The sequence below is a fragment of the Clarias gariepinus genome, chromosome 2, assembly GCF_024256425.1.
Source record: "Clarias gariepinus isolate MV-2021 ecotype Netherlands chromosome 2, CGAR_prim_01v2, whole genome shotgun sequence".
Lineage (NCBI taxonomy): Eukaryota > Metazoa > Chordata > Actinopteri > Siluriformes > Clariidae > Clarias > Clarias gariepinus.
Genome location: NC_071101.1, coordinates 45,902,401 through 45,918,727, shown reverse-complemented (window position 1 = coordinate 45,918,727; position 16,327 = coordinate 45,902,401). Strand labels below are relative to the sequence as shown.

The 16,327-nt window shown below is 36.2% G+C and overlaps 2 protein-coding genes and 1 long non-coding RNA gene across 6 annotated transcripts in view; 2 read left to right on the top strand and 1 right to left on the bottom strand.

Annotated features, from left to right (window-relative positions):
* The first annotated feature begins 6,684 nt into the window (after positions 1 to 6,684).
* Positions 6,685 to 7,678, top strand: fam228a (family with sequence similarity 228 member A). The gene is made up of 4 exons (XM_053511414.1): positions 6,685 to 6,984; positions 7,065 to 7,187; positions 7,282 to 7,359; positions 7,466 to 7,678. Exons 1-4 carry the CDS (start codon positions 6,904 to 6,906, stop codon positions 7,676 to 7,678), a joined length of 495 nt encoding a protein of 164 aa, XP_053367389.1. The 5' UTR covers positions 6,685 to 6,903.
* Positions 7,679 to 9,956: 2,278 nt separating this feature from the next.
* Positions 9,957 to 10,677, top strand: LOC128544051 (uncharacterized). Its single transcript, XR_008365762.1, has 3 exons — positions 9,957 to 10,057; positions 10,151 to 10,217; positions 10,295 to 10,677. It is a non-coding gene; the product is annotated as an uncharacterized LOC128544051 (long non-coding RNA).
* Positions 10,678 to 12,800: 2,123 nt separating this feature from the next.
* itsn2a (intersectin 2a) overlaps positions 12,801 to 16,327 on the bottom strand; it is a 44,598-nt gene continuing 41,071 nt past the window's right edge. For all 4 annotated transcript variants that reach the window (XM_053478464.1, XM_053478488.1, XM_053478481.1 and 1 more), the window contains 6 exons: positions 14,970 to 15,179; positions 14,747 to 14,868; positions 14,540 to 14,622; positions 13,734 to 13,817; positions 13,337 to 13,510; positions 12,801 to 13,244 (listed from right to left, as the gene is read on the bottom strand). In XM_053478464.1, coding sequence (XP_053334439.1) covers positions 13,087 to 13,244; positions 13,337 to 13,510; positions 13,734 to 13,817; positions 14,540 to 14,622; positions 14,747 to 14,868; positions 14,970 to 15,179 — 831 coding nt within the window. In that variant the 3' untranslated portion in view covers positions 12,801 to 13,086. The remainder of the gene's footprint in view (positions 13,245 to 13,336; positions 13,511 to 13,733; positions 13,818 to 14,539; positions 14,623 to 14,746; positions 14,869 to 14,969; positions 15,180 to 16,327) is intronic.

The window sequence follows — 16,327 nt, the reverse complement described above, 5'->3', positions numbered from 1 at the left end:
TTCCTGTAACTGCTAATGATTGTATGTACAGTTCTCACAGACACATGTCTCTTCTACAAGTTGGCGACATTGATTTCACTGGCTGTTTACAGGAACGACTACAGTGGGTTCCAAGCGACCTCAGCCGGGATTGTCATCCATGGATGTACAGCCTTTTTTAAAACATTTGCACAATTCAAATGTTTAATGCAGGTAAGAGTCTCCTTGCCGTACTGTGCTTGCAGTCTTAAAACACTTTTACACCTTCATTTGAAAAATTATTTAGCAAAGGAACATTAGGATTTATATCCCATGTTCATTTTGTTCTTACCATGTTCATTTTGTGATTTGTTTGGAGCATCTGTCTTCTGCTGTACTGTACCTTTAGTGTGTCAGGAGAATATGTTGATTAGTACCTTTGTCTAACAGCATGTCCTTTTTGTACCACCTATGTGAATTAATAAAAAAGTTGTGCATAGATTTTGGTACAGCCCTTGTATTTTATGACACAATTTTAATTTATTAAAAATAATATATTAAGTTTAATTTTTTGTTGTTGTTGTTAAAACTTTAAAGTTTTTTTTTAAGGTTTCAACAGTTTAATGATTAATCACATTTATGTGTAATCCATAATTATTATGTTTTCATTTAATACAGTGCAATATTGAACTGCTTGTTTTTTGGTCAGATTTTTGATCATGTGAAGAAATGTTTGACATTATGATACAGTTAAGCAGTTTGATGTTATTTTGGCAGTTCATTTTTGTAACTGAAGGATCTACAGTGTCAACTAATAGTTTTGAGGTTCAGCTCTTAAGACTTGAGGTTTACAAGCCTGTTTTGGCAATAGTTGTTTATCGACCCCCAAAGTATACTCCAGCGTTTATTCAAGAATTTTGAGTTTTTATCTACTATTTTATTATTGTCTGATTATATTTTACTTCTTTGGGGATTTTAATATTCATATATGCTGCCCTGGGATGCCTTTGGTAAAGGTCTTTTCTGACTTAATGGACTCATTTAATTACAACATGTACTTGATCCCACTCATGAGAAAGGACATACATTTGACCTTGTTTTCTCCTTAGGTCTATTTGTTTGCGATGTTGCTGTAATGGATGACTGCATTTCAGATCACATGCCTGTTACTTTTAATTTAAACATGCCAATTGAATGGGTGGAGCGTCAGCCTTCTGGTTTATGCTCCCGCATAATCACTCAGTCTACACCGCAGGCTTTTGGTGATATTTTTAACTCTCTTTCTGATGTATCCAGGATAAACTTACGATCTCGCAGCAGATTTTAGTAGATTTACGTAAGGGATATCAGAAGGCTGTGAAGGATGCTAAATCAGCCTTCTTTTCAAAAATTATATCGCAGCACTCAAATTTACCAAAAACCTTGTTTCAATCTAAAAATAGGATCTTAGTGCAGCTTTTGATCTAATCGATCACGATATTCTTATTGATCGTTTGGAATATGTAGTGGGGCTGAGAGGGACAGTTTTAAAATGGTTTTCCTCTTATCTAAAGGGGCGCTTATTTTCTGTCAGGGTTGGGGATTTCTCCTCCAAGTCAGTTGCTTTGGATTGTGAAGTTCCACAAGGTTCAATTTTGGGACCCATTCTTTTTTCCTTGTTTCTTTTACCCCTGGGCCTTATTTTTAAGAAACACGGTATTTCATATCATTTATATGCAGACGACATTCAGATCTATTTACTGATCAGTGCTGGAGCCTCAAGCCCCAATCAATCCTTGGTACTCTGTCTAAAGAAGGTGATCAGCTGGTTAGAGCAAAACTGCCTGAAGTTAAATACCAGCAAATCGGAAGTTTTGGTTTTTGGGAGGAACAATGATGACAGGGTTTCAACTGATTTTCTTGGCCCTTGGGAAACATATGTTCAACCGAAAATAAGAAATCAAGGTGTCATTTTTGACTCTGCTCTTATGTTCGATCATCAGGTTAAAAACGTGGTAAAAAATTGATATTGCCAGTTAAGGACTATTGCGAAAATGAAGTCTTTTCTGTCTGTTCCTGACTTAGAAAAAGTGATTAATGCATTAATTTCTTCTCGTTTGGATTATTGCAATGCTCTTTATGTAGGTATTAGCCAATTACTTATATCGAAGCTGCAGATGGTTCAAAATGCTGCAGCAAGGCTCCTTACCGATGTCAAAAAAGGGAGCATATTACTCCGGTTCTAGAAAGGCTTCACTGGCTTCCTGTGTAACATAGAATTCAGTACAATGTGGTGTTGTACATTTATAAAGCCGTTCATGAGTTGGCCCTGGAATATATTAAGTGTGTAAGAAATATATTGGTGTGTAAGAACTCTTGTAGAGCACAAAGGTACTCCAATTGTTTTTAGCTGTTTGTACCAAGAACTCGTCTTAAAACAAAAGGGATCAAGCCTTTTCAGTTGCTGGTCCTAGACTATGGAATGCGCTCCGTCCTGATGTTGAATCTGCATCCTCAGTTGAGGTTTTTAAAACTCGTGTTAAAACGTATTTGTACTGTCGCTTTTAATTCTTGACTTTGCCATTGTATGTTATGTATGTTATGCATTTTATTTTATTTAATTTTTAGTGTCCTGGATGCTCAGTCTTTTGGACTACGTTGTAGCATAAAGGGCTATATAAATAAATGAGACTTGAGACTTGACTTGAGACAACCAATGAAATAAGAAATTTATCATTAATTATAAAATATTGAAAATGTTAGATCAGGAGAATTGATCAAAGTCATAATCATGTTAAATAGTCTTGTTATGAGAATAAAACTATAAAATGCTTGAAGCATTGATGTAGACAAGATAGTATCAGTAAGTTATATACTTATCAGTAAGTTAATAAAAATCTTGGTAAAATATTAAATAACTGTTTAAAAAAGATTACTTAATAGTTAAAGCCTGCAGTGACTTTAAAAATGAAACATTTTCTAAAAAGTCAGTATTCGTAATGTTTTCTTCCCTTACAACTATGTGCATTTTGGTTTTGTAAATTTTGGAATTAATTTGTTTGCATTTAATAAATTAAATTGAATATTAAACATGAGTGTAAGTGCTCCTTGCCCAATTTGTGTGTGTGTGTGTGTGTGTGTGTGTGTGTGTGTGTGCGCGCGAGCGCGGATCTGTTTGGGGGTGGGGGGTTTATGTGCATTTAATTTTTTTTTTAAAAAGGGAGAGAAAAAAAAGAATATTGAAAGAATATTCAATATTGGCAGATTAATCTAATATTTCTCAATATGTTTTACACATAAGCATATTTTTTAGAAATTTAAGTAGAAGGACAACCCATGTTAGATGTTTTGGAGATAAAGTCAGAGAGGCCAGATTGAGGTGTTTTGGACATGTTCAGAGGAGAGATGGTGAATATATTGGTAGAAGGATGCTGAGGTTGGAACTGCCAGGCAGGAGGTCTAGAGGAAGACCAAAGAGGAGATTTATGGATGTAATGAGAGGGGACATGAAGTTAGTTGGTGTGAGAGAAGAGGATGCAGAGGATAGGGTTAGATGGAGGCAGATTATTCGCTGTGGCGACTCCTGAAAGGGAACAGCCGAAAGACAAAGAAGAAGACATCATCTATTTTATAGAACTCTGCATGCATGGAGATTAATGAAAATTATCATGACATCATCATACACAAAAAACTAACAGCACCAAACATTTACTTAACCACAGAAAATGCAGAGAATACTGCAGAGTAACTTCATGCACATTATATAATAAAGAAATAATTACCTGCACACAGAGCAGTAGGAGACAAAACAGCAAGTTCAAAACTGTTATAACTCCACCTATTCAGAACACGTTTCATTTCATTAGCACATTAGCATACGGCAAAACCAGGTACATCAAAACGGAAATAAAAGTATAAAAATAACACATATATAAAAAGAAAACACACTTGACATACGAATGAATACCTATGCTGTTCAATACCTCTCAAACAGTGCCTGACATTTCTTGTGAAATTATATTTTTTTAACTTTTATTGTGGCGCTGCAACAGATTTACCACAGCGGTTCTCCACAGCTCTGCTGTAGACTGTTCAAACCCAGGGGGAAACAGCGCCCCCAGCGTAACCAATAGGAAGCGCACTCACATTAACGCAGGATTTACTCACAGAACTTTAGAACTCATTTATATTTGTGTAACATTTATCTCGTTACATATTATATAATATAATGATTATTATTATTTTTTAATATAAAACATATATAAAACATAAAAATGTGAAACAAATTTTTTTTTATTTAAAATAAAGTAATATTTTTTATTTAATAATTTATTTCTTGCTAATTTTCTAATTTATTTCTTGCAGAGAAATCCTTTTAGGTCTCGGGTAAATTAGCCTAATTTGCATGTTTTTGGACTGTCACTTAACGTTTATTTATGCATTTATTACTGTATTTCTTTTAGAATAGTCAAATAAATGAATTCATGTATTTACTCATTTATTTTAATTATTTATTTAACACATATTTATTTTTTCTTAGTTAAGTCATTACATTTTGTCATGCATAAATAAAAATTTAATAGAATAAACAGAATACCTGTAAATATCTTATACGCTTTTCTATCAAACAAACCAGAAGTACGCACGCTTGAAAGGGCGTTACTATGGCGACAGCAGCCTGTTACCTCTCAGGTGTTTTACTTTTCCACTGCGTTCTGTCTCAGCGAAATTTTGTCACCAAGCTATAAAAGTGGATTAATTTTCCTCAGGCAGCTGAACGGGCTGAATTAGGGAATGAGTCTGAGCTGAAGAATAAGGTTTTTGGGACTAACTAATAAAGTTTGTATGCTGTAGGATAGTATTTATAGTCACAAATGTGTTTTATTAGCATAAAACATATTAAATTATAAATTGTAAGTAATAGTTTCCAAGTTAAAGATGTTACCGGCTTATACTTATACATATATTTTTTTTCATCTTAAAGAAATGCAGTCAACTTATAGTTATTTAATAAAAGATAATTAAAATGTTTATTTAATTTGTGTAAAATGACACAAAAAAACCTTTAAAATATGTCTTGAAAAATAGGTAGATTTTCCCGAACGTTAGCGTAAATATTGTACATTTATGGAAGGAACGTGACTAACAGTTTTTTAACAAAGAAAACGCAAGCAAATAGGTCGAGGAGGACTTAAAGTGGTACCTGTAAAAGTGTGGGATTTGTGAAATTCCGTTTCTCTTGTCTCTCATCAAGTGTTTACATTGTCAATGCAATATAGAATTGTGTATCAAAAATCAATATAGAAACAAACTGAAACAGATATGAAGGTAAACAGCAGTGTACCTGTAATAAAAGGATATAAATAACATTAACGAATATACCTTGTAATCATCTAAATGAATATACATCTGAGTAAATGTAAACATTGAATACTGTTAATATACAAATATACTGTATGTCCAAACATATTTAATCATTCTGTAGTTCTAAGTGTTACATATATTTGGATGTATATTTTCAGGTTAAATATTGATAGCCCAGATGAGCTTTAAGCAAAAATGAAAGACTTGTATCTTTTTCTTATATATTTAGGTTAATTCCACACAAAAAAAGGAAAATAAAACTCACATTTCCCAACAGTTTGTAACTGATGGCACTTAGGTTTAGTAACCTAGTAACCAGTGTAAATAAATGACGGAAAAATCAAAGTACTTTTGTAAGTTGCTTTGGATAAGAAGTCTGCCAAATGTCTAAATGAGGGATTAAGAATCATCAGAGAGTAGAAGAAACAGCGAAAGAGAAATGAGGGAGAGTCATTAAAGTGTAAACGACCAGAGAGATAAAGGGGAGTCCTTGTGTGGCTTTCCTGGTGGACCTGTGAAGAGGTCTTGATCTTCTTCGGGATGGATGAAAAATAAGAGACAGGTTGTGCCTAAGACCTTCACCCCTGTTGAGAGAAGGATTTTCCACTTGCACATAATGGCTTTATTTACTCCTCTCTTGAACCATCTATCCTCTCTGTCCAAAATACGTTTCCGTCCTCCATTGTGTGTCCCTTCTCCTCCCTGATTTAGGCACTCAACTGTTGCTCTTTCTGTGTTGATACATGCTCCTAGATAGAGGTTGTTTTACCTTCCCAATGTAGAGCTCTGAAAATACTTCTCTATCTAAGAGAATGTTCTGATATAAGTGTAGTAGTAGTAACCCTACTGATTGGCCCCTAATTTATGCTATCATTGAAAACAAGAAAAGAAAATAAGTGTAAGAGTGACCAGTATAGTGTCAGTAAAGAACAACGCTTTGGCGAGAAACTGTAAAAAATATTGGTACATCTTGGTAACCTTTATTTAAATTTGCCTAAATCTTAAATATAAATATAAATATAAAAATAACTTAAAACTTAATTATACATATTATACAAACTTTTAATAGAATAAACTTCAGGTCAATACTAAAGCATAACTAGTCATATGCATAAAATTATAGCTTTTTTTTCCAAAAAAATCTGTGATTTTACAAAAAATGTATGCTGAATGTACATTTTATGACAAATGTTGTTTTAAAAAGAGCTGGATAGATATTAACCTGCTTCATGCCTTATTTTAAAGGCATCATAAAATATAAATAAGTAAATGTTACAGTATAAATGAGTAGATAAATTCACAGGAAACTTTTTCTTAAGAGAACAATAATAATAATGTAAATTTTGCATTAATTAGCTGAATGTGTATATTATAATTATTTAGAATAAGGAGGACAAATGTAAAGCAAAGCACTGATGTGTTTACTTCAAAACAGGATTTGTATTCATGTCCTTCAAAATTCCTATTTAAAACATTTCATTGCTTTTGTTATTTTAGTTTTTTTGTTCTGTAAAGTGAATATACATATCACATATGAGTGCATAAATATATTTTCCCTTTTTTAATGGTTAGGAAAGAGGACGACCCCATTGTGTTTCTGCAATGCTGGCTAAAGGCAGAAAAGATTATAACGGTGTGATAACCCCGCACAAGCCTGTCCCACCACATCTGCTCCACCATACGGTGAGACACTTGTTTCAGCACCGCAGGGACTCCACATAGAGGATGTCTCAATGTGACTTGTGTATATTTGCCTTCCTCAGTCTCCCAGACGTGCTGGCCAGAAATCAATATCATCATCAGAGGTTAGAGGTGTGACTCAGAGATCAACCACAGAGGCTGATAAGGCACACACACTTTCTCCCTGCTCTTTAAAACAGCTACAGGTACCGTATTAAACACACACACATGTAGAATATCCACCAAGACGTTGTGTTAAGCTTTACTTTCTGTAATAAGTAACACTCAGCTCTGTTACAGGATCAGTTCCTTTTAGAACGATGGGATGCAGACGCCATCGTAAAGCCGCTGCTGGACACCGAGCATGGGTTTATCAAGGTGTGTGTGTTAATGTTTAATTGAGCACTGCTTAATAAAGGAGCAGTTAATCAGTAGGGAATATAATAAAATATGGGATCGGGACGTTTTCTGTTTGTGTGCACAGGATCTGGAACACTTCCTAAACCACAGAGACATTCTCAGAGTGAGGAAGCGTGAGCTTCTGCACAAGCGCTGGACGGAGTGTGTGTGGTGGCCTGTGCAGCAGAGTGTTGAGCAGCGCTTCACACGCTGGTGTCATGAAAGGGGGGAGCCAAGAAAGATGGACTACACAGACTATAGCACTAACCTGCAACCAGTGGTTACATATTTACTTTAAATATGATAAAATAATTACCAATATTTACCTAATTAAACTAGAAAGATCATTTTATACAAACTTTAACAAACTCTAGAAGTAACATTTTATATACAGTGGTGTGAAAAACTATTTGCTCCCTTCCTGATTTCTTATTCTTTTGCATGTTTGTTACACAAAATGTTTCTGATCATCAAACACATTTAACTATTAGTCAAAGATAACACAAGTAAACACCAAATGCAGTTTTTAAATGATGGTTTTTATTATTTAGGGAGAAAAAAAATCCAAACCAACATGGCCCTGTGTGAAAAAGTAATTTCCCCCTGAACCTAATAACTGGTTGGGCCACCCTTAGCAGCAATAACTGCAATCAAGCGTTTGCGATAACTTGCAACGAGTCTTTTACGGCGCTCTGGAGGAATTTTGGCCCACTCATCTTTGCAGAATTGTTGTAATTCAGCTTTATTTGAGGGTTTTCTAGCATGAACCGCCTTTTTAAGGTCATGCCACAACATCTCAATAGGATTCAGGTCAGTACTTTGACTAGGCCACTCCAAAGTCTTCATTTTGTTTTTCTTCAGCCATTCAGAGGTGGATTTGCTGGTGTGTTTTGGCTCATTGTCCTGCTGCAGCACCCAAGATCGCTTCAGCTTGAGTTGACGAACAGATGGCCGGACATTCTCCTTCAGGATTTTTTGGTAGACAGTAGAATTCATGGTTCCATCCATCACAGCAAGCCTTCCAGGTCCTGAAGCAGCAAAACAACCCCAGACCATCACACTACCACCACCATATTTTACTGTTGGTATGATGTTCTTTTTCTGAAATGCTGTGTTACTTTTACGCCAGATGTAACGGGACACGCACCTTCCAAAAAGTTCAACTTTTGTCTCGTCGGTCCACAAAGTATTTTCCCAAAAGTCTTGACAATCATTGAGATGTTTTTTAGCAAAATTGAGACGAGACTTAATGTTCTTTTTGCTTAAAAGTGGTTTGCGCCTTAGAAATCTGCCATGCAGGCCGTTTTTGCCCAGTCTCTTTCTTATGTTGGAGTCGTGAACACTGACCTTAATTGAGGCAAGTGAGGCCTGCAGTTCTTTAGATGTTGTCCTGGGGTCTTTTGTGCCCTCTCGGATGAGTTGTCTCTGCGCTCTTGGGGTAATTTTGGTCGGCCGGCCACTCCTGGGAAGGTTCACCACTGTTCCATGTTTTTGCCATTTGTGGATAATGGCTCTCACTGTGGTTCACTGGAGTCCCAAAGCTTTAGAAATGGCTTTATAACCTTTACCAGACTGATAGATCTCAATTACTTTTGTTCTCATTTGTTTCTGAATTTCTTTGGATCTTGGCATGATGTCTAGCTTTTGAGGTGCTTTTGGTCTACTTCTCTGTGTCAGGTAGCTCCTATTTAAGTGATTTCTTGATTGAAACAGGTGTGGCAGTAATCAGGCCTGGGGGTGACTACAGAAATAGAACTCAGGTGTGATAAACCACAGTTATTTTTTAACAAGGGGGGCAATCACTTTTTCACACAGGGCCATGTAGATGTGGAGGTTTTTTTTCTCCCTTAATAACGTAAACCTTCATTTAAAAACTGCATTTTGTGTTCAATGATGTTATCTTTGACTAATAGTTAACGGTTTTTGATGAGCAGAAACATTTAAGTGTGACAAACATGCAAAAGAATAAGAAATCAGGAAGGGGGCAAATAGTTTTTCACACCACTGTACACTCACCGGCTACTTCATGAGGTACACCATGCTAGTACTGGGGTGGACCCTCTCTTATTCACACCATTCTCTATAACCCCTGGAGATGGTTGTCCATGAAAAATTACCATAGATAAGCAGTTTCAGAGATCCTGAGACCAGCTCATCCGACACCAATAACCATGCCACGTTTAACATCATTTAAATCACCTTTTTTCCTGTTCTGATGCTTAGTTTGAGCTTCAGCAGATCATCTTGACCGTGTCTACATGGCAAAATGCATTGAGTTGCTGCTCAATTTGGCTGGTTAGATATTCGATTTCAAAAACAAGAAGTTAAACAGGGGTACCTAATGAAGTGGCCACTTAGTGTACTGTATATATATATATATATATATATATATATATATATATATATATATATTCTGTTTTTAACCCCAACTCATATGCTACTCAGTTAAGCAGTGGTTGGTGCTTACAGTAGGATCTAGGACTAGGTGGCGCTCTGCTTCGTCTAGAAAATATCACACGCTAAAATAAATGAAAGGTTAATTAAAGGAAACAGTCATTCAAGGGACCTGATGATCCACTTGTCTTGCAGGTCAGCACTGCCCCCTTGAAGGATCCACTGTTTCTTCACGCACGTTTAAGAATGAAGGAGAAGAGAGCGGCGCTCCGCTGTCTGACAGGTTTCAACAGACCTCACACAATCTTTGTAAGAAAAGAAAAGGGAGTTTTGTGTGCAACCGTAACGGCATTGACGTCTGACTTGTGCATTACAGGGTGTATGGATGGGTGTCTGTGGGTGAAGTCAGCAGAGGAACAGAGCCGGAACACGAGAGTCAGCAGGTACAAAAATAAAGTAAAAATGACACAATAAGGAGCGATGCAGTAGAATATAGAAGGTTGTGTTTTTTGCTATACAGGAATCAAGACCCCGTTTACATGGCGACGGCAGATGGGCGGTGCTTCCGGCCTGGGTGCTGGTCCGCGATCGGTCTGTCACGTGATTATCCTGTTAAGTCATAAAACGATGCATGGAGTGAATCCTCTTGCTCATCCAGTTACAGTTACTTAAATGATGCAGATTGTGCTATTCCTTCTGTTGTGTGGTATTAATATTAGAAGTAGAAGTTCTGGTAGTAGCAGCAGCAAAGGGTCGAATATCAATTTTATTTTAATTACTTTTGAGTATCGCTGTTCCATTTGAGACTCTTTTTATTTAGGCTCGGTCCTAATTTATAATCCCTGATCTAACCCTAAATCCACACTTTTAGTCTGTTTTCCAAAATTATTTGTGCAAAATCAGAGCAAAACTACAAATCATGTAACAAATGCAGGAATATAACTTTATAAATAAAAAGATATTTTAAAAAGAATCAACTGGGGTTTTTTTTTCAGAGCAAGTTAGTTTTTCCCAGTGTGGGCTGGTGCCCCCTGGTGGGCTATGGAGGACTAAACATGACATAATTATAAATAAATAAATGTGTGAATAAACAAGTAAATATAGAAATAAATAAATAAATAAATGTGTGAATAAATAAGTAAATATAGAAAAAATGTGTGAATAAATAAGTGAATATAGAAATAAATAAATACATAAATACAATAAGCCCTGGAAAATTGCTAAATATATTCCTACTTTTGTTTATTAACATATTTTATGATGCATTTATTTTTGAATTTCCACATTTCTACATTTATTTATTTCTGCATTTCCACATTTCTAAATTTTTTTGTCGCTGTATGCTGATAAGGTAGGCGGTCCCAGCCTTAGTCGAAACCGTGATTGGTTAAATGAAGTGAGATTGTTTCGACTAAACTAGATATGCCTTGGCTTGTAATGACTGCTGTCTGGCAACTATGGTGTTTTTTTTTTTTTGTTAGTTTGTTTGTTTTTTACAATCTGCCACTAATCAGTTAAAATCATTAGCCGGTGAAATTTAGAACCTTGCAGCAAATGATGTTTTCTATCGAGTCGAAAGATTAATAGACGATTTAGTTCAGCCTGATGCGTTGGCAGCCATTTGCATAGTTAGTTTCAGATAACTAAAAAGCATTCGCTGATTAGATTGATTGCTTCTGTCTGAGGTGCCCTGCGGCCCAATCACGGTTTCGACTAAGGACCTGGGACCGCCTAACTTATCAGCATACAGCGACAAAGAAATGTAGAATTGAAATGCAGAAATGTGGAAATGCAGAAATAAATAAATGAAGAAATATGTTAATAAACAAAAGTAAGAATATATTTAGCAATTTTCCAGGGCTTATTGTATTTATTTATTTCTATATTTCCTTATTTATTCACACATTTATATTATATATATATATATATATATATATTTTTTTTTTTTATTTTTTTTTTTTTATTATTATTATTATATTATTATTATTTTGGTTTTGTCCCAATTTGTGATCTGTGAGCTAAACCCGATTTCCAAATTTTAGTTTGTTGTACAAAACTACAAATCTTGTTAACAAATGCAGAAGTGTAAATATATAGTGAGGGCTGCCACCCCCTGGTGGGCTGTATTGGTAATGCACGTTGGTCACTAGAGGTTATTTACAGTCAGTTAAAATGAAAGATTTTTCAATTTGGTAATAAAGTTTTAAATTACCTTAAATTATTAACTTTTATACAACAAAGCCATCTATTTAAATTGATATATGGAATCTCTATTTAGTGGCTGTTACACTGTTTGTCTTTAAACAAATAAAATATATGAAGATGCCCTAATGGTGTGCTGTAAGAGGAAAACAGCATCATTTCCTTTATCTTCATGTTACATGCTAAGCTGTTTTAATCATCTTACACAACAGTAGAGTGTCAGCCATTATAATCTGCAGGTTGTTAATAAATGACTTCTATCTGTTCACAGTTAGTTTCGATGTTGTGGAAGTACTAATCAGTTAGTTTGTGTTGTCATTTACGTTATAGAAGCTGTAAACTGTAAAAAAAAAAATATATATATATATATATAAAAATAAAAAATGCAGCTTGTTACCGAGAACCATCATCCTGAAGACTTTTAAACTGTTACAAAGCGCTGACACTGGAGACTCCTTCCATGCCATGTATTTTATATAAATCTCCTTGCAGAAAACTTCGCCATATCTATCGAGGATAGTTTTTTTTTTTTTTGCTAAACAATTTTTTTTTTTTTTTAATAATGTTTTTAATAGGACTTGATTGTGCGCAAAGTTTGCAACTCCTTGTGAAAAAGCTGATCCACAACATATTAGAGCGAGCATGTTAATATAAATTAGGAAGCTGCTTTGCTTTACTGCTGGTGTACTGTAGAAAGTTCATTACCACCTTCTGACCAATCAGAATACAGAAATCAGCGATGTGATGAAGTTGTGTCTGTCAGATGGTTCGGTGAGACGATGGAAAAATAAAACACTTTATACAAATACTTTGAATTTTTTTATTATTATTATTATTATAATTATTTGTCTTATTTGGTTTTCAATCCTTGCTCTTTAGGTGAACCAGATGAGATGTTTGAGTTTGTCATGCTGACTAAGAAGATAAAGTTGATATTAATAAACTTTGGCCTGCATACTGTAAGTTTTACTAAACTATTCAGTCTTTCACCTCCGGGTTCAAGTGGAATTGTTCTCGGCTCAGGTCATCTGTTCCTTTAGTGATATATTACGAAAGAAAAACAGGTAAATAGAAAAATAAGGGCTCATTTGTCGAACACGAGGTCGGAGTTCAGAGGAAGGGCATCTGCTCATAAAGCTGCAGGTCCAGGCGAACTCTGACCTCTCCAGTGGGGACCTCGTGTAGCAGCAGACGCCGAGTCAGCGGACCCTTGCCGTCCTGATCCTTCTTTATGGTTGCCACGGGAACCTCCGTGCGACCCAGGAAGTCTGAAAACAGAATCCAACGAGTAAGCCGTAATAGTTACAAAACAGCAGGAAAAAATACATAAATAAAGGACAGGTTTGTGTCCTGCACTTGCCATCGGGAGAGAACTGGTCCCGCTCGAAGACGGTGATGCACAGGACATCCTGGTACAGGTCTTTGATGAAGAACTGACAGCTGAAGTTCCATTTAGGGTTGACGGTGTCGTTCTGAGGCCGTGAGGTGTAGCACTGCGCTCCCATAGACAGCTCACAGTACGGGTTACTCTTACCTACAACCCAATACACACACACACACACACATCTATAAGGACCAATTATGGGAGGGTCCAGAATCCTTACTAAGTACAAGAAGTGACATTCAGATTAAATGACTGGTGTTTATTAGGGATGTTAATAATTAATCATTAATAATTACCTATTAGAATTAAACTGTTTAAGTTATTAGAGCTTACTTATTAGAGTGTGTGTGTGAGTGTATGATGTATTTCTTACCATTTGGCTTGCAGGGTTTTAGCTCAACAGCCTCCTGAGCTGTTACTAACAAACGTCCGATGCCACTTGTCTTCTGAGAGCGAGCTGTGAAACACACAAACATGCATAAACAACAGTAGTCTAAAATGTACGTGTTATCAGAAATAGAGGGGAAAAAACACATGTTCAGTGTGAATTACTAAAAAATGGTTTGGCAATAAATTCTAGACACTATGAACTATGCTCTATGAAAAAAGAGTTTGTGTGAGATGATTAGAACACGTTTTTATCTGATGGATTTGTCCGAGAAGGGAAAAATTAATCAATTATATATTTTTTAGTTTGTATATTTATTTACAAGAGGTGTTCAAGTCAAACCAGGACTTGTGATGAACTTTATAAAAACCAGTGACATTTTCTAATACGGTGATGAGAATCTCAGCAACAGTAGAACATCTGAACGGTGCAAATGTTTTAGAGACTGTACGTCTGTGACTGACGATCCCGGCTGCGGTGGCTTGGAGCCCACTGCATCTGTCTGTAGGAACCGTACACACGATCATACACCAACACCACTTGCACTTTACAGGAACTCTGTACAGGGAGTTATTGTCACATCCCCTGTACAGTCCTGACCTCGCTCCAAGCTGTTTCTCCAACTGTTTGGGGCATTAAAGGAGTTCCTGGGAGGCCAGCGTGAATCAGACAGACTTCATGATCATGGCATCCAGGCACTAGTGAAACAACTGTGTTCTGTTATTCTGCACGTTCAAAAGACCCGCTTCGTCTTGAACACTTCTTGTATTTGACAAACCATTCCTTTGTACCTTGGTACGCCTTTTCTCTTTTCAGCTTCTCCGTCTCTATGAAGTGCTCTGATGCTGCTTTGATTCGCTGGACCCATGTGGTTCTGAACAGAGACACAGAGACACGATCCAATGCTATTGGTTAATCATTCACAGAAATGACACAACATGAGTGGTACTGAAACTTCTGACAGTTTGGTTTGGATGGGCCATGTAAACATCTCGAACCTCTCGTTGATGCTGTCAGCTTTCAGCGTGTACACACGGTCGATGTGCGAGATGTGAAATATCGGGTCTTCGCTGGACGGGTCAGACGGCATTTTAACCAGCACCTCGTTCAAAAACACAGGCTGATGAGAGGGACAGTAACAGAGAGAGAGAGAGAGAGAGAGAGAGAGATTATCTTTCTATCATAAACCGAGTTATGACTCTTGCTGAACGACTGCGTTACCGTTTTATACAACTTGTAGACGGAGTTGGACTTGGGGCTGAAGGGACGGTCTGTGTTTGAGGAGAACTGTTTGGAGATGTAGGTGAAGAGCAGGAAGTCACTGAACAGGAAGGTCCAGAGCTCCTTGTTGCTTTTAGCCTTCCACACACGCCCACTGTGCAGCAGCTTGCGAGGACCCAGGCAGTTTGTCAAAGAGTTAAAGACCAGATGCTGGAACAGAGGAAAAATAAATAAAAAAAAACATGAGAGTTCATGTAGAATTATATCAATAACTTGCTGACCCAGACTTGATTTATTTAATATTTTTTGCAAAAATGTTTTTCAAAATTTATTGGACTTCAACAAAGAGAACCAAAAAGAGAGTCTGGAATGTTCCTAAACCGTGCGATTATTGGGAAATTGTTATAATTATAGGAACATAATTTTTAAAAAAATAACTTTTGTGGACATACAGTATATGGACAGAAAAGTTTTTACAGCTTCACCTTTTCCACATTTTGTTATGTTACAGCCAAAATGGATTAAATTCATTATGTTCCTCAAAATTCCACAAACAATACCGCATAATGACAACATGAACCTTTTTTTTCATCTTTGCAAATAAAAAAAATACAAAAATAATATACACTACTGTTTAAAAGTTTTAGAACACTTTGTAACTCCATGATGGTTCCTGATTTTTCTTTCTTTCTACATTGTAAAGGAATGCTAAAGGCGTCCAAAAAATACATTAATCTCCTTTGAACAGTTAATGGTGAGATGTTTCTGCTACTTCTGCTCTGTAAAGACTTCATAACGCCTCTAATCTGAGGTGCTGGTTGTTAATTGGTCATTTTTCAGGCTGATAACTCTAAATGAACTTCTCGTCTGCGGCAGAGGTAGGTTTTGGTCTCGCCCTCCTGGGACGGCCTTCATGAGAGCCAGTTTCATTATGGTGCTTGAGGGATTTTGCAAATGCACTTGACAATACTGTTCTTGCAAGAACTATTACAGAAAGGCTGACCTCTGTGTCTTAAAATAACAACTAACTGTTGTTTTTCTTGTTGTTACGTAACTACCTAATTCCATATGTGTTATTTTATAGTTTTGAAATCCCCAGTATTGTTGTAGAATGTAGAAAATAAATCACTAAACAAAAACAAAAAAAATTGCAAGTGTTCTAAAACTTTTGAACGGTAGTGTAGGATTTCACAGCCTATGCCATGAAAATCAAAATTGAGCTCAGGTACATCCTGTTTTCACTTTCATCCTTGAGACGTGTCTATAACTTGATTGGAGTCCCCCAGTGATAAATTTAGTTGATTGGACATTATTTGGAAAGGCACACTTCTGTCTATATACTGTAAGGTCCCACAGTT

What these genes read in the sequence shown, in the direction of transcription:
- fam228a (XM_053511414.1), top strand. Translation starts at nt 6,904, where the DNA reads ATGCTGGCTAAAGGCAGAAAAGATTATAACGGTGTGATAACCCCGCAC. An exon ending in CACATCTGCTCCACCATACG is followed by an intron (nt 6,985 to 7,064) that starts GTGAGACACTTG and finishes TGCCTTCCTCAG; the next exon opens with TCTCCCAGACGTGCTGGCCA. An exon ending in CCGAGCATGGGTTTATCAAG is followed by an intron (nt 7,360 to 7,465) that starts GTGTGTGTGTTA and finishes TTGTGTGCACAG; the next exon opens with GATCTGGAACACTTCCTAAA.